Source organism: Gavialis gangeticus, unplaced genomic scaffold, assembly GCF_001723915.1.
Source record: "Gavialis gangeticus isolate Ggan-Ray unplaced genomic scaffold, GavGan_comp1, whole genome shotgun sequence".
NCBI lineage: Eukaryota > Metazoa > Chordata > Crocodylia > Gavialidae > Gavialis > Gavialis gangeticus.
The window spans coordinates 10067265-10085424 of NW_017728996.1; the positions used below are offsets into that span (position 1 = coordinate 10067265).

The window sequence follows — 18160 nt, forward strand, 5'->3', positions numbered from 1 at the left end:
AGGTCCAGTAGTAAATAAATGCGCATTAGGCTGCCCTAATATGGAGTACCAAAGGTGCATACTTTTTAAGTGCTGCCTAATGTGCAGTAGCCCATTTACTGGATATTATTAGCATAATTGCCCTGCTTTTTATGTGACTCTTTACTGCGCAGTAAAATAGGCTACTGCGCCTTAAAGCTTATGTGTAGATGTTCCCACTAATGTTTAATTTGGTACAGAAATTTGCATTTTTCTCCCATGCATCCTCTCCCATATATCCTCTAGCCCTATATGCAAATTGCCTTGACAGTATACTTTGCTAAAAATTTACTTTTAAAACCCCAACATACATCCCCCACCCCAGCCATACCGTTCCACATAATATATAAGACTAAGAATTCATTTTTGAGTTGTTATGCAATCACCCTATGTACTGTACACAAACACAAATCACGACAAAAATATTTTTTGTAATAAAACTAAAATATATTTTAGTAGGTGTTTGATGTTTAGTGTACAATTTTGTTTTCTCTGGTTCTAAGATGGCAATCCCCCCTCCTCCCAAAAGGAGTATCTCAGGGAGAGGGGGGAGCAAGGGGAGGGACTTCTAGTGGCAAAGGTCAGGGGTTAGGGGTAGGACTTCCAGTCCCAAGATGGCAACCAGGGGGCAGGGCAATGTCAAGGGGCAAGGCTACCCATGCGGCCCTGGAAAGCTCACCAACCCTTGTTAAGCGGCCTTCACCCCAAATAATTGCCCACCCCTGGTCTTAGCCCACTCTACAATCTCTCTGCACTTGTGTGTCTCACCTCTGAGAAACGGGAGTAATGTTTGGCAGTCTGGCTGTGCACCTGGCAGCACATTCACAGTCCAATGGTGTGCTACTGTTTTTATTTGCAATGCTTTATTTCTGAGCTGTAGTATCTCAGCCTTACCCAGTTGCATCAGATTACTGTGCATAAAGCGTCTCAGTCCAGACGCTGCATTCAATGAGAAGACAGGAGGTAGCAGGCCTATACAGATGGAAATCTATTAATGTGTGCAATGGTTGGATGTCTGTTTGGGGGTTGCTGGGAAGGGTTGGTGCAGAACGAATGCAAAGAACAGTTTGAGGAGAAATATGAATGGTTGCCATCCTCGTGGTGGGGCCAGTACAGAGCAGGTTAACTTTAAGGGGTTAAATGCCCATCTGTGAGACCCTTCCTAAATTTTAATATTTTCATTTTAGTATGAAAGCAGTAAGTTTATTGTTTGAATTTTAAAAATGTTTTTGTTGACAAAAGAGCTAAAAAAAAAAAATTAATAGCATTTAAGGATGGTTTCTGTTTCACAGGCCTCTGATCACTTTTCTAGTCCAGGAATTTGATAAGATGTTTGGCCTACTGGGCCCAATCCTGTGAGGCGCTGGGTGTCTTCAAACCCCACTGTCAAAGATGCGCAGCACCATCCGTGCAGGATTATACCCCTCCTGCCCATGCTATTTACACCTTTGCTAAATTTGTCATATGTCTATTTTTAACATGGTAGCAAAATCCCACAGCCATGAATAGGATGCATAATACAATGGCTTCCTGTGTTTGGGCTGGATAACCCTTTTTGGAGTGATAACACTCACAGTACATGGCATCTGTTGCTTAAATAGAAATCATCCATTTAAACTATCTGGCAATGTGATCATGATTATTTATTGCTTATACACTTTTACCTTCACTTACCAATTTCCACGGAGGAGTTCATTTCAGACAGGAATTTCTATTTTGTTTGCTCTCCCCCAGATCTCTTTATTGTTTGAACGCTAATAGAGAATAATGCAGGGCTGGCATTTTTGGCCAGACAAAAAGGCCCATTAAAACCAATATATTTCCCTTCCCTGAGTTCCCAGAAAGGTTATTCTGTTACTAGAGGGTGAAAAGCAATGCAGTGAGGAAGAACACACTTCCTATTAATGATGTACAGCGTGTGGTTAAGAGCGGCTGTGCCATGTTGGACACACATCACACCACAGTATTTACCCACCAGCTCCAGTGCCACCACACATTGTTATGGTGTGACGGAGGTTTCACTTACAGGAGAACTTGGTTTTTTTTACATCTACTGGCTCAATTAAATTCAGGATATGAGAGTCAGGTTCTGCATGCACTCCCGGGAATGTGCCAAAGACTTCTTCCTTCCTTTGAAAGGTTAAACAAATATGGTAGTCTAATGATAACCACATGCTTCGAACAGTTCAAGCTCAATTAAAGAAATGGAGAAGGCTTGGTACTGGGTAGTGAGTGCTGCTGTTTAAACACAGAGCTCCCACGGCTGGGAGAGCAGTGAGAAAGTCACCTGTGCATCAATCAGAAGAGCGAAAAATCTTCTCTCTAGTACAGAGAAATGATGTTACTGCCATAGCAATCTCTGGTGGCAGTGGCTCTTTACAGCATATAGGATATTACTACTTTGCCTTGATAGAGAATGCTTTTTATCCAAAGATCTCTAAACAGGCTTTAATGAATTAAGCCTGGTAACACCCCTGTGACACGGTAGGTATTGCGCACATTTAACTGATGGGCAAACAGACAGAGGAGTTAATGCTTTGGCAGGAATAGGATTTTAGATGTCCTATTCCCAGTTCCCTTCTCTGCTCCAAAGATTGCTGTATCTTAGATATGACTATGATGTACATAATCTGTTTTGTGTACATTTAAATACACATTTTGTGTACATTTAAGGATACATATTTTTCATGCCTGGATAAATCACAAGGGCAAAGAATTAAGTTGCGAGGTGGTTGATGGTATTGTTCTTATAAATGTAAAATACTGCTGTGTCTGTGACTTGGCAGCATCAAGAGGCATTTATCTGGGAAAACTCAACAAAGCAACAAAAAAAACCCCAGCCTACTACAAATCATGTACTCCTACATCAGTCCTGCCTCGTTTGTCTATTGATTATGTTAATAACATGAAAATAAGATTTTTTAAAAATGAGCAATGCCGCCATAATGTTTAAAAAAAATGAGTTTAAGCTGATCATCAAGTTTAAAAAGAATAAATATTAGGTTCTGTCTGTTTATCTTTTTGTTTCTGAGCCTTGAGCATTTGCATTCTTGAGCTCTTCTCATGAATGGTGAGCGATGGTGGTGTGCAAACACATACGTACATGCATAGGGCCAGTTCTTATTCATGGTACGGTAAATATATTCTTTGGTGACCGATGACCCCTGTAATTGTGCACCTCTTAATATGTGCACACAGTGTCATTCTCTACAACATGTTTGCAGAACAGGTTATAGCAAACACAGCGCATATGGTTGATTAACTTAATACAGAACACACCGGCCTTTTATGCCCTATCTTATCTGCAGTAGGACTAGGATTTCTCACTTTACACTGCCTCTCCTAAAACGCTTTGAGAACCCTTGAAATTCTCCACTCAACAGGTGAAATCTTTCTTGGGCGTATGATCAATATTTGAGGTACCTTAATTACCTCTCTGATATTTCTAGCAGTGAAATGATTCGGTTACCAGTTTGTTGGTTAACAATACGGGCGTATCTATATCTGACTTTAGCCACTGTCGTTCAAGCTAAGTAGAGAGGTTCAAAAAGCCCGAGGCGGATTTGATTCAATCTTCGCAGGTTAGTTTAAGCTACATAGCCTGAACTGATAACAAACTGAACTGATGTTCAGTGTTTGGGTGGCCAAGACAGGCAGAAGCCTGCCAGGAGCCTGGGGGTACTCATGCGCACCACCCCTCATGCCCAGCTGCCTAAGGGCGCATCTACACATGCACTTGAATGCACATTAGCCTATTTTAATGCACATTAAAAGTGTCATAAAAAACCCACGCACTTTCACTAATGGGCATTAAAATAGGCAAATACACCTTTTTCTAATACCTCACAATGGAGGTGCTAAACTTATTGCGCATTACCAAAAGTGCTTTAAATGAACATGTAAACACTCCCTAAGACTGCTAAACCCAGTCCAGTGGCAGCCCAGGTATGACTGGTTGCTGGATGCAAGCCAGTCCCACACCCCTCCCTCCCCCCCATAGCTGCAGGGAGGGGAGAGCCAGCAGAAAATCTCTCCCTACTGCCTGCCTCTGAGAGGGGGCTCGGGAGGGGGAACACACCACCTGGCCCTGCTCTTCCAGCTGGGGTCTGCTTGGCACAGGAAAAGCCCCCACTCACTCCCCCGCACCGACTGGCTAGCAGGGCTCTGTTTGGCTCATTTCTGCCCCTTCCCCAGCCCCACGTCTATAGGGGAGGAATGTGTGCACACCCGGCCCAACATCAACCCCCACAGCCAGGGTCTGCCTGGCGTGGGGGAAAGACCCCATTGGGGGTTTTTCACTCCCCCACAGCCCAGCTCACTGGGCTCGGATCAGCTAAGTCCATTCCCCCCCAACCCCAGATCCCGCCTATGAGAGGTGGGGGATGGGCAGGGTGAACACACCGCCCCCCCATCTGAGGTCTGCCCGATGTGAGGAGGGAAAGCCCCCACTGGGGGCTTTTTGTAAACTTGCAGACCGATGAGATGGACGGGCATTGGCTTAGGCCCACCCACACCCTGGGAGGCGGCTGAGCTATTCCTTGCCTGGCTCGCCAGGCTCTGGGGTTACAAAAAGCCCCAGTGGGGTCTTGAATGCACCAGCTTGGCCCCCTCCTACCTGGGGTCTGCTTGGCATGTGGCAGTGAAAGTTCCCACCAGAACCCAGCTGGGAGAACCAGTGCCCGGCTTGGGTGGTGCATTCCTCACCCCAGTGCATTTTCCTCCCCAGGAAGAGAGCTATGAAGGGAGCGGGGCTGAACCCATGCCACCCAGCAACCTGGGCTAGGGGGTGGGGGGCAGGGCTGAACCAACCCCAGCCCGGCTCACCTGACTGCAGGGAGCAAAAATCTGTCAATGGTGACTTTCCACCTGCACAGGCAGACCTCCAGTTGTGGGGGCTGAGCCAGTGCATTCCCCCTGCTCCCCCCACCCACAGGCTGGGGGCTGGGGAGGAGGCAGGGCTGAACTGATGCCAACTCTGCTCACCTGGCTGCTGCAGGGGCAAAAAGCCCACTGCTAAGGATTTCCTTCCCCTTGTCCTGTACAGGTGAGGGCTAGGGGGATCTGGGGGTCTGTGTCCTTGCCCCCCTCTTCCTGCTGGGATACCAAGAGCTGGCAGGGAGCAGAGGCTTTAGTGATAGCTGGGGTTAGGGCCAGTTCTTCTCCACTGGAGCAGATAGCATAGCCTGGGGTGCAAAACATCCTGGGATGCTGGGGGACTGTGACTTAACTTGAATCGGGAAGAGATCTGGGACAGACACTCCATAAGCCAGTTTAACTTAAATCAGTTAAGTCTGATACTACGTCTAACCAGATTTATCTTAAACTGGTTTTGGCCATTTTGGAAGCAGTTTATGCACCCTGAACTCCTGTTCTGTTACACATTTAAGCTAGTTTCAGATCACTTAAACCAGTTTATGTGCAATTTCTGTCCCTAGCCTATGAGTGTGTCATCATCAAGAACGGTGGTACAGTAGTGGACGCAGGTGAGTCAAGCTGGTGGGTGTGCAGATGTCCAGGCAGGGCTACGTGTAAGAAGTACCTTATGTCACACAATTCATTCTATCGCTCTGTGAGTTGGTGTGGTAGCTGCTGCCTCCCTTCACCTATGGATATCATTACAGATGAGTCTAAATCTAGGGGGGGTTTAAAACAATATGCTAGTTAGGCGATATTATTCCGTATGCTAGTTAGGCAATATTATACTGGATTAATGGTAAAACAGGATAGCAGCATGTTGGCAATCTCAGTTAATTTGTAAATGAAATGGGGACCCAGCACCTATTGTATAACACTTCAGGGTTTTAACAAGATCAGCCAGCTAACTTTGAGAGTTCACCAATTGTTAATGGGCTCTCTGTATAATGGTAAAAAATAAATTAATACAAAAAACATGAGATTAGGGAAAACGAACAAGCTGTAGTCATTAGTCATTTTTCATTTAGATTGTGTAAAGATCTCTTGTTAGGCCACAGCCTTAAGATATTTAGGTTGATTGGGGGATTTGGTTTACCTTCATGGACATGGCTTTGTAACAGCCTGTTGTTTCACTTGTGGAGTTTCATATAAAAATATGTGCACCCTGTGTTTTCTGTTATACGGAGAAGAAATTCATTGGGCTGTGGAAAAATATTTCAGGCTTACTTCAATGCCTAGAGTGAATTTCGTACTGGCTCACCAATGACAAGGCTTGTGTCTAGTCTACAAAAATCCAAATCTCAGTTCACGATGGAAACCCCCCCACACTATCCTATGTCTGACTAGATCCATGGCTTTGTTAGAGATCAGGCACATGTAGTGAATAAACCTGATTTTCTTTTCTTTTTGGACACCTGTATTTTGATCTTTCAGTTTTGTGCAAAGTGGGTCTGGCCTTCATTTACAACTACTCCTTGCTTAACATCATGGTTACATTCTTGAAAAATGTGACTTTAAGTGAAACAATGTTAAGCGAATCCAGTTATGTCACAGTAGTTACCTAGTAGCAGGTGGTGGCCAAACAACATTATAACCAAACACTGTGCAACTTTAAACGAGTATATTCTCTAACAGTTCAGCGATGTAATAACGAAACAACATTAACCGGGACGACGTTAAGTGAGGAGTACCTGTACCTCCAAAGGAAGGGGATTTGTCCACTTTACAAAAACCACCTTGTAATCCAGTTTAATTAACAGTGCCTATCTTGGAGAAATCTGGGATTGGAAAAGCACGGGATATTGCAGAAAAAAAAATCGATCTGCATTTGAGGTTCAGGGCTGAAACAGTAACTTTAATTGCTACAATGATCTGTGGTTCGATGTAGATGTAGCAAGGGGTGTTGCTGGTCAAGTTGGACATGGGCTGACCCGTACGTGGGAAGCTTGTGCAGTGCCCTGCTTTGCTTTGCTTATAGTCATTTCTAGATATTGCTCCTCATTTTAAAGACGAGATTTTTCTTAGCTAGTGTGAATACATGAAACTTCACTGATGCGACTGGCAGCACTCTGATTTCCACTATCTGAGGACCTTATTTAATGAGAACAAACGTTACCGTAACAAGACAGAATTTACTACTTTTTTGTTTTTGCGGTAAAATGTGGCTTTGCCCAGTAGTTTCCAGACTGATTCTGCATGCTCAAAAACCGGAATCTGAATGCAAAATAGATCTCTCTAATATTGATATATTTGCATTTATAAACATGCATATATCTATGTCTGTACTTATGTGCTGGTTGTATTGGGAGTATTTTCCCTCACCCTCTCTTTAAAAATGTGCACAGTTGCTATATAAAAGACCAAGGCAGATACCTACCTGCAAGCCCGTCCTTGACATTGTCGACTCGGCCTATGTGATGTCATGACCTTGTTTACCGGCGGTGGCTATTTAAGATGGCAGCCCCGCGCCGCAGCAATGTGAAGGCTGGAATGTCTGGAATCCCTCGAATGCAGTAGGCCTCCCGTTCTAAATTTACTCTCCTTATGGTTATATGGTACCTCCTCTGTGGCTGCAGCGAGAGGCCCCCTTTTTATGATTTTTTTTTTTCCGCCGTCGGGTGGTAACCCTTTGTGCACATTGCCCATTTAAAAAAAAGAAACGCTTGGTCGGTGTCTGGCTGGTACAATGTGCTCTTTTGTTGCTCCTGCTTAGGATCAAACTCTAATGAAATCCTGTAATTTAAATCTGTTCAAAACGCTGTCCTTGGATTCTTGCAGTCCAAGTGTCCCGAGCTGCTGAAAGGGGCCTCAAGCCCAAGGCATCCTTAGGAAAACATTGCTGCTTTCCTTTTAAAGCCAAGTTGACAACTTATTTGGAGACTGATGATTAGGTTTTTAAAAAGCGTCTTTTTCTGGCTTTCTTATGCTTTCACCAGATAATAAGTCTTTGCTGTGAATGACATTAACCTTGTGAAAATGTTGTTGTTTGTGCATTTGAAAATACGTTGCAATTTCTTCTTCTTCTTCTTTTTTTTTTTTTTTACAGAGGTGAAATGTGGGGCACCTACCTCATTTTGTAACTAAACATCCAGACCTTTAAAAGTGGCAATTCCCAAAGTGCCCAAATGAGTTAGGAGCACAAACCTTACTGTCAGTGCTCCTAAAACTCATTGAAAATTGCATCCTGAAAAGAATAAAGAGAATACAGAAACATTTTACTTACCCAAGGAAAATTGCTTTTTGTGGAGGGCTGTGCTGGGGAGCTGTTGACTTGTTTTAATATTTACCTTGTGATGTTATATCACAGCTCTCCAAATAAATCCCTGTTAGCTAAGTCCAATGCAACTTGAAGGTATTAGCTGGGTAGTTTTTCAGTGAGGAAGAGGACAAAACAATGTTTCTTCATTAAGTAGCTTTATCCTAATGGCAGGATGTAGCATTGTGAGTGCTGCACACATCCCTGCCATATATTAGAATAGCTAGAAACTCAATTTATATGTTAGGGTACGTGCGGTAACTTAAATCAGACGTACAGATATTTAAAAAAAAAAATGGAAAGCAACTCTTCAGGACGCTCCTCTGTTCAAAAGGAACTAACCAGCACATCTAATCATCCTCTCGTCACTAGATTTCCGACATACTGAATGGCCCCTTTACCCGACATGGCTTGTTATTGTACAGAACCGGTGGGGTAGCACATTATATGGCTGCGGAAAAAAAACCTCCTCTGCTGAGTGCTGGCTAGGACTTTACAGTGTGACTGAGCCTGACGGTGTTGCAATGCTCCTTTCTCTCCCATTTTCTCTGATACAAACATGTTCTGAGAACCCATTTGCACAGCAGCACCTAGAGACTGACTGTTCGGTGCTCGGAGACACAGTACGTAGCACTGCTATCAAGCTTTGAGATGTAAGCCGATTGCCTGTAAAGGCTAGGAATGGAGTATTTAAACCCTTTTTGTCCAGTGCTGAATAGTGGTGAATTATAGGTTGCTGGTTTCTCTCCTTTTTTGTTAAGGAAATGGGTATTGATGACTGCCAGAGGCAGGATTCTGGGTTCTGTGGACCTGAGACAACAAATCTTACGTTTGGAAAGCTGCCTTTCTGCCTATTGCAATTTTGTGGTCCCCAACACTGTAGTCTGAGTGCCCAACAATTTTTGGACTATAAGACCTTTAGCCCTTAAATGTGGCACCATGATGGAGCTGTTCCTTTGTCCCCAGAATGAGATGTACAGTAATTACTAGTGGAGTTAGCAAGGAGCCTTAAATTAAGAAGGTTGTCCTCTCGAGCTAGGAAACAGTCTGTCTCCAGAGTGTTTGATGCTCTAGCAATGGATTTGGCTAATTATACTACATTATAATATCAGGGAGTGTTGGGGGAGTGGGCAGTTATTTTTCTTTTTTCCAGCAGGCAATCAGGGATCATGCTATTGTGTGACATTAGATACCTTTGGTAACAGGTAGCATCTGAGATCATCTGAATATATGCATGTTTTTATTCAGGTATACCTAATGCTGATAACACTGCATGTTAAATGCTCCTATTCAGATATATCTAATATCTGAATCAGATAGTTTGTATACTAATAGTTTGTATACTATCAGCAAATACCTCTCAGGAATATCCTGCAGAAGTGAGTCTCATGGATTAGAATGTATGTTGTATACAAAAGTAGTGATTATTACAATTAAGGGAATTTCTCTGCGTAACATTTTAATACGTTTTTCAACAACTATGAAGACAGATATCTAACATTGAAAATAATGAATGTGAGTTGTAGAAATGACTCCACGGAGGGAGAATTCCCTGTAGGGCAGTGATTCTCAACCAGGGTTGCCATGCGATGTTATCAGTCTTAGGTGCGCAAGCATGATTCACAAGATAAAACCAGATATTTTCAATACCAATCCATAGTTTTAAAACTATTCGGCCTTATTATGTTGTTTCTGAGTTCTTTGTAACAGAAGAATGGCTCTATTATTTTTCTGTAGTAAAAAAGTGAAAACTAAGAGCTGGCACTTTCCTAACAGTGTCTTGAGTCTGACCAGGGGTGCGTTGAGTCTAAAAGGTTGTAGTGGAAGAACAGACCACGGACAGATCTGCAAAGGGAGAGGCCTTCCAACAACACTGGAAGCATCAGAGATTACTTTTTCTTATTTCTTTTTGAATAGCATGAACAGCCTGGTTGCGTTTTCAGAAGCTTGGGAGAAAAAAGATTCGAGAAGCTTTCAGCTGAGCAGGATGCTCGTCAAGCATATTCAGTCTAAAGGTAGCAAATGTGGGTTACTGCTGTATGGCCCAGTTCTGCAAAAAAAAAAAAAATTTTTCCTGGAGGGTAAAGAAGTAGAAAGATCCAGTGCTACTAATCATTCTGTTTCAGGCTCTCACAGTCTACTAGCAGATTTTTAAAAATGTATGTATATAACTTCCTTTCAAAACATGATCTTGGTGTTTTTCTTTTGTTTTATATATCCGCAGGGCAACTTTACCCCGTAGATATTGCAGGTGGCAAGCCTGAAATTTTCCAGGTAGCAGCTGAGGCCTACTATGCAAAGCTTTTGCAGGAAACTTCATCATCTCCCGACTTCTTTTCCATGCCTGGTGGCGAGAAGGTAATAATTAGCATTACATTCAAATTAAAAAGTTAGGTGATGGCAAAAAAGTAATTTTAGAGGTGATGAAGGGCACTAGCAATGGTAACCTGTTTGTGACTACAGCTAGGCTAGCGTGGTGAGGTTAAAGATCTCTTTTATGTTTCCGATTAAAATAATTTGGCTTTATTCACGTAGGCTGGCCCGAAAGTGAGTTTGGAGGAAGCTTAAAATCAGGTCTGAAATCTGCAGCTCTGCATCATCTTGTGCAGCATAGGTTGGTTTACAGGAGAAGTCAATTTTCTTTCTACTTTAGAGATTTATTCTTTCTAATGTGAGTAAACCATAATCACATGGATATTTTTTACTGTGAATCCTTTGATGAACGTTTTGAACAGAAATAGTCGACAGTTTGGATAAAGCACTTAGATGACAAGACTGAAGGGATCAGCCCTGCACTGTCTGAGACATGGTTGGCTAGGGCTTTTTCATTTTGTAACTTCAGTTGCAGGATGAAAGGTTAAGTATCTGGGCCCCTTTTTATACAACAAAAGTTCCTGTTGGACCAGCTGTGTTTATATTATTGCAGAGCGTTGAAGCAATACCATAGTTAGTGGAAATCGTTGTTTGCATGGAATACAGCAGCTCTTATGCAGTTTTGGAAAATATTTTGCAGTAATTTCCAGAAAAAATCCAGTTCATGTAGGGTAACTTTTATACAGTCTGGGAAACGAGAGTGGCTGGCTGTAGAATACTCTTTTAATGCCCTCTGGTGGACCTGGATCAGAACTGCCTGTAATCGCATAAAAACAACTGAAAATGCAGACTCGCAGAGTTAAGGATTTTACTCTGTCCTTCGCTCAACCTCTCAGGCCCGGTTGCAGTCTTATCTGATATTTAGTTAGGGGGTCAGAAGACAAGTGCGGAGCACAAAGTGGTGCATTGTACAATTGTTAGACACAATAGGTTAGATTAAGGATGGCATTTTGTTTTTACTTTGGAATTATCTCAGTTTTGTGACTTGTAATCAGACCTCAACTAAGATTTCAGATTTGTTCTTTGTACTTGATTTTGATCTCGTCTGACCTGAACATAAACTGTACAGCCAAGAAAGGGTTAAGCAGTGGGCTTATTTCTGCTGTATTTTTCTGAAGGGTAACCTGGAATATAAAAATTGATATTTTGTAATTAAAATGAACTGCATTATAAAAAGAACAGTAGCCTTCTGAGCTAACAACCACTGTTGCACCTCATTTGGGATTTCATAGATTTCATATATTTTCATAGACATTAGGGCTGGAAGGGACCTTGCAAGATCATCGGGTCCAGCCCCCTGCCCAAGGGGCAGGAAGTCAGCGGGGTCAGATGACCCCAGCAAGGTGAGCATCCAGATGTTTTGTGAATGTATCCAGAGTAGGTGCTTGCACCACTTCTGCAGGGAGTCTATTCCAGACTCTGGAGACTAGGATGGTAAAGAAGTTTTTCCTTATGTTCAGTCTAAAATGGTCTTCCAGCAGTTTGTGACCATTAGACCTTGTCTTCCCTTGGGGTGCCCTGCTGAACAGGCATTCTCCCAGATCTGGATGCACACCCCTGATGTACTTATAGGCTGCCACCAAGTCCCCCGTGAACCTGCACTTCTCCAGGTTGAAGAGTCCCGTGCATCTCAGCCTCTCCTGTAAAGCCTGCTCTCTTGACCTCTAATCATGCATGTGGCTCTCCTCTGGACTCCCCAGAGCCTCTCCACGTCCTTTCTAAATTGTGGAGCCCAGAATTGGATGCAGTATTCCAGCTGCGGCCTCACCAAGGCTGAGTAGAGCGGGAGAATGATTTCTTGGGTCTTACTTGAGATGCATCGGTAGATGCAAGCCAGAGTTTTATTTTCTTTGCTGATTGTGGCATCGCATTGGTGGCTCATGTTCATCTTGTGGTCAATCGTGACCCCCAAGTCATGACCCCCAAGTCAGTCGTGACCCACAAGTGAGTGTAGCATTGCCGAGCCTATAAGTATGATGTGGGTTCTCCTCCCCCAAGGTGGAGCACCTTGCAATTCTCTGTGTTGGATGTCATCAGGTTTTGATCCGCCCACCTTGCGAGCCTGTCCAGGTCAGCCTGAATCCCCAGCCTGTCCTCTAGCATGACCACACTGCGCCATAATTTGGTAACACACACCTGAAAATTTAGAGGTGAGGACTGATGTGATTGACTATATGCTTGCCTATGATCACCAGCCTGTCATTTCTGTAGAGACTGGGAGCAGTGGTCTGCCTAGTGAATATTAGATGTTGTTACCCACTTGTTCAGCTCATAGAAGCACCACCCAGTCTGTTATGAATGGTAGTTTTTGCTCCGGGGAAGTATTCAGGGTGGGGATAGCCAGGATTATTGCAGTTCAGGTTTGAAGTTCGTTGCCAGAGTTCTGCGCAGGGAAAGCTTGTTCAGCTATGCCTGTCTCATACTATTGCTGTTAGCGAGGAAGCACATATGCTTGCAAAACAAAAATAAAAATCATAATGGCCAGATTTGTAAGAGGCACAGCACTGGACTTTAAATTTTAATGGTGCTCAGAGGTGCCTCTGTGGTGCCTATGATGATGTATTTGTTTTTAAAAAGGGAAAAAAAGAAAAAGAAAAAAGGAGATCAAATCCATAGATGATACCAAGATTTTCAGGTAGGCCAGATGTGTGGTACAATTAGGTCCATGTTTCTCCAATAGCTCAGTGAAAGCTTACACATGAGTATATTTGTTTCCAGGGTTCAGGCACTTGTGAATTAGTGATCATCAGATTCATTTGAAGGTTGTTACCTTGAATAATCCATAGTTTTTGTTACTCCTTCCATCCAACAAGCAGCGTTAGGTATGTCACAGGGCTTAACTAGGGTTCATAGCCAATGGGCAAATGCATGACATTAGAGTGCGACACGTTCATTCACAGAAATGCATGCCAACAACCAGGTTTTCAAAAATACGTCTGTTAAATTATACACTCAATTTGTTTGTACCTAAACTTACTGGGGTGCAATTGCAGTATGCATATATAAATCCCGATTTGCATATGTAGCTATTGGTATACAACAGTTAGTATTTATTTACCACAGCACTTGGAAGAAGAATAGTAAAAGCCCAGGACCAAGAAGTCAGAAAACTCATGTTTTGTTGTTGCCTCTATCATTGACTCTGATCCCCTAGGTACCATATTTAATCGAGTACAAGATGACCCTGAATATAAGATGATCCCGAGTAATTAGACTGTATACATGGAAAATTGATAGTTTGTCCCCCTCGTACTGCTACAGCAGGGAAGATGAATCTGGGGGGGGGATCGGGTGGCCCCCTTGCTCTCTGCTCTTCCAACTGTTTTTCTCTGCAGCCCGTTTCCCCCCCCCCCCAACTTACTGTCAAACTTTGTTCTCCCTGAGTACATGAAAGTGAGGGGCAAATTTGAAAATGCTGATTTTGAAATAACTATGCCTCTAATAATTTAGTTAATCCAGAATTGACACTGCTGAAACTGCTGCAATTTTTAATACAGGTACTCCATAAACACACTTTTAAGGAGCATTTGTGTACCTACTTAAAACCATACTGGGTTTAAAACTCAGTTCATTCGCTGCCGCTTCCACTGGAGGATCTGCTGCTGCTGTCGCTGCTGCTGTGCTCATCACTGTTTTCCAGTCGGGTTGTCTCAATGTCTTCCTCGCTGTCACTGTCTATTTCCCCACTGGGGGGTGGTCTTGAAAAATCCTGTGACAAATATCCCTCTGCCAGGTGGATTTGGCTGCGTTCTCATCATCCTCTGCTACTGATTTCTGCTGGTAGGACTGGAGTTTGCTCAAAGCCAGTTTACACAGTCTACCACGTCTAGGTTTTTTGTTTGGTTTGGTTTTTTTAAGGAAAATTTTTCATGTTCCAAGCTGAATCAGCCAAAACAATTCCAAATCTGTGAGTCATTCAAGAACTATAAGTGGTCCTACTACCAGTGAACACCCTCTACCCCCACGTGGGGCTTCAGATGTTTTCAAATTATTTGGCAACCATCCTACATGCAGACCCAAGTGCATGGAGGCTTGGGGTTTGGATACCTCTGAGTTTTGTTTGCCCACAGCCATATGGCTGCAGGAGCAAGCTAGGGAGAAGTCTCCTATTTCCATAAAGTGGTGTAAAACCAAGATCTTCCCACTGGAAATGAAAGTGGGAGGTTAACTATATATTACTTCCACGGGTATTACCCCGTGCCAGAAAAGTAGCCATCCCCTGCCCTTGGGAAAACTGCCTTAGTAGTCATGGTATTTCCCCTGCCAGGTAAGTCTACCACCTCTAGGTCTGTGTGCCTGTACCTAAACCACAAAGCTCATGATTTGCTATGTAGCTCTTTGGGCTGGGCTCCTGCAGAATCAATAGCGATTCAAGCCATGGTAACCCCACAGCTCAGCACTGCTTTGTATGTGTGTGTACTCCAGATACACCCCCCCACAAAGGAGCCATGTGCTAATTAGCCCCTCTACTCATGACTGGAACCATATGTCCTTGTCACAAGTCCTGGGATCCTTCAAAAATTTATATGCAGATGAGACTCTGGACAGCCTGGTTCAGCTCTGCCTCACGGAGGATGGGGTCTCACTAATTATATGCAACAGGCTGTGAGAGGAGGGAACAGAAGGATTCTGGGTAAACTGTCTGGGACCCCATTGATGATGTTCACCAGACATTTAGGGCTGGTGAAGAAATTGAAATAATTGGAAATGGGAAAGAAAGGCACATCTCAGCTGTGGGAGTGAAGAAATTGAAGTGTATTCAGTGTAGTGGCTCACTATGACTTGAAAAGGAGTTGGCACTGGAGAACAAAGTGCAAGGGACAGTACCTTACATCTTACTAGATGAGGGTGTGCCAGGGGTAGGCAACCTGTGGATAATGTGCCAACAATGTGCCAGTGTGGCATGTGAAGACATTTTACTTGGCACGCAAGCCTCAGACAAGATGGCGGAAAAGGGGCCTAGGAAGGGGCCACAACAAGAATTGATCCCCATCTGCCTCTGGCATGCCAGCATCTTATAAATGGAGTTTGGCCAAAGACGTAGCTGAGTCCTGGGCTACACTAACATATCCTTGTGGTAGATCCTCATCATCAATATATTTGTCCAATGTGGGCCATGTATTTTGTAGTCACGCTCAGTGTTGGCTTCCTTTAATCACCTTCATAGTTGGTTTACATTACTGAGCACATGCTGCCTTTGGCAGCAGTTAAATGACAATGTATTTAATAGCTGGGGTGGTGCAGGCCCTAAGGCACATGGTTGACAGCCCAGAGGTCTCAGGTTTGGGGTCATAGCAGAAGCACCTGTAGCATGGCCTGTCAAACTATAATGAATCTGCGAATTCTGCTAAATACCTTGTCACAGGAACGTGAAAAAAGAAAGGCTAGGAATGTATTTAGTGAAGTTTCCTTGTGTACGAATGTGAGATAAGGGATGAACCTCTTATATTTGAATAAATATGGTAATTTTTTCCTTCTGTACATCATCAGTTAATGTCTTGTATAATACTTTCCTACCATCTGGGGCTGGTGAAGCCTAATGAATGGTTTGCAAAACGCATCATGATCCATGGCTAGAAGAAGCTATAGTAAGTGCAAAGTTTTGTTGATAGCTATTTGTTACATGTGTTTCCTGTTCCATAACACTGTGTGCGAGCGAGAGAAACCACAAGGTAACGTCCCAACATGGGTGAGCCACCAGTTATATTAAGGTAGTATTAAGTTACTCATTTTGACCATTTAAATCCTTCTAAATTAACACTTTAACAATAACACTTAAAAACTATGATTGTCTATAAGTAGTGTGCCCATGTACTTCCTAGAAGCCATGACCAAGATTTCGAACTCTGTGTGTACACCTGAAAAGTGAAGCATTTCTTGCCAGCTGGTCAGTACACCACAGCTACCTGCATTTTTTTTTTAGGTGAAACTTGAAGCTTCCTGTGTGCGGTTCCTTCCGGTGTACCGAGACGACACTTCGTGCAAGATTTTGGTGCTAACCAATCCTCAGGATAAAGAGACAGGTTAGATTTTTGTCACTGTATTTTCGCTTAATTAAATTTTAGTACAGCGGTATTTAACTCTGTGGTGGGTTTTGAATACGAAACAGATTTAGCTTACGCTTCAAGAAATCATTTTAAAAGGCTGTTTGTAGAAGCAGTCTAGTTTGGGTGGAGGACAGGGAATTCAGGACTCTCTTCATAGCTCCACCACGGAGTAATGGGCCAGCTTTGGTTTAAAACTGATAGATGATATATCTGTATTGTTTTTTCTTAGTGGCATCCACTGCCTCAATTCTAGGTTGAATTGTCCTATATTTCTGTATTGTCTTGTGAGATGTAGATTTAGGTGAAAGCTCAAGCCCTGAATTAAACCCGTTTTGTTAGCTGATCTCCTGCAATCTACTCTATGCTGGTTTGTGTACTACCTGCTACTAATGCTTATGATACTAATTGTGCTTATAATGTTTGCAGCCATATGATGTCCCTAAAAGAATAGTTCATTACAGTCACAAGTGAACGAAGTGGACCAGTGCTTGCTGACATTTCTATCTCACAAGACATTGGTTGGGTTATCATCAGAATCTGTGTTTTGGATAATGATTACATTTTAGGCTTTCTTTCATTTACTAAGGATCACTGCTCTCTGCACCCCTCCTGGCTTCTTTCTACTTAGCCCTAACATCCAGTAGGCTGTGTGGCTTGGGCCGTGCCTGGGACTTTACAGTGCTGAAAAGTAGTAACACAAATCGTGATGCCACTGTCCAGCCAGGACTGAAGACAGAAATAGTGCCAAAAGTACAAAATGCTACTGCTTGATCGAGACAATTTTCTGAGTTGTTGTGGAACAGCAGGAGGTATAATTTTGGGGACAGCTTCTTGAGAAACAGTATCACAAATGCCATGTCAGTGCATTATTTACTCCTCTAGTTAGGTAAGCTCGTCCCATATGCCAGAGATCCATGAGAGTTCAAGTTCTGCCTTGAGGAAGCAAACTGATTGTCCATTTTTTAAAATAATTATGCATAAGAGAGTTAGAAAAAGTCCCTGGATGCACTGGCTCCTTTCAACCCCTGTGGAGAGAAGAGTGCCAGGTTCATCTCTGGAAATGTCAATGTTTATTTCTGAAATTATAAACTTTGAATTTTCCTTAGGAAAGATTTATAGCCACTATTTTATATATAAAATATACACACACATACATACATACACACAATAATATACTTGATAATACAATAGTGGGTATATACAATAATATACTTGATATCTATCTATCTATCTATCTAGCTAGCTATCTGTTGATATATGTTTATATATCTGTATATTATTAAGTCAGTCCCGAGGCTGCTGCGACTGTTGGGGTTCCTTAAATGGTGTGCATCATTGGTGACTCTTTGGGCAAAGTAACCTGGAAGCGCCCATCTCCTCTCCAGGTATGGATGGCCATTGGCTCACATGGAGCTCATCTGCCCTTTGACAGGTCTTGTTTCTAGTCCTGCTGGGTGTCTACACACCCTCCTCACCCAGGTTAGCCCGGGGGTGGGTGCCAGTTTAGTTGATGACAACCTGACCGCTGACACATATTGAGAGTGCACAGTTC

The 18160-nt window shown here is 43.0% G+C and overlaps 1 protein-coding gene and 1 long non-coding RNA gene across 3 annotated transcripts in view; one reads left to right on the top strand and one right to left on the bottom strand.

Moving 5' to 3' along the window:
* The window catches only part of LOC109288476, an 18824-nt gene extending 11110 nt beyond the window's left edge, over positions 1–7714 (bottom strand). The window contains exon 1 of the long non-coding RNA XR_002095145.1: positions 7310–7714. This is a non-coding gene — a long non-coding RNA (uncharacterized LOC109288476). The remainder of the gene's footprint in view (positions 1–7309) is intronic.
* The window catches only part of FAM169B (family with sequence similarity 169 member B), a 59592-nt gene that overhangs the window by 13249 nt on the left and 28183 nt on the right, over positions 1–18160 (top strand). For both annotated transcript variants that reach the window (XM_019504023.1, XM_019504024.1), the window contains exons 2-3: positions 10413–10546; positions 16485–16584. In XM_019504023.1, coding sequence (XP_019359568.1) covers positions 10413–10546; positions 16485–16584 — 234 coding nt within the window. The remainder of the gene's footprint in view (positions 1–10412; positions 10547–16484; positions 16585–18160) is intronic.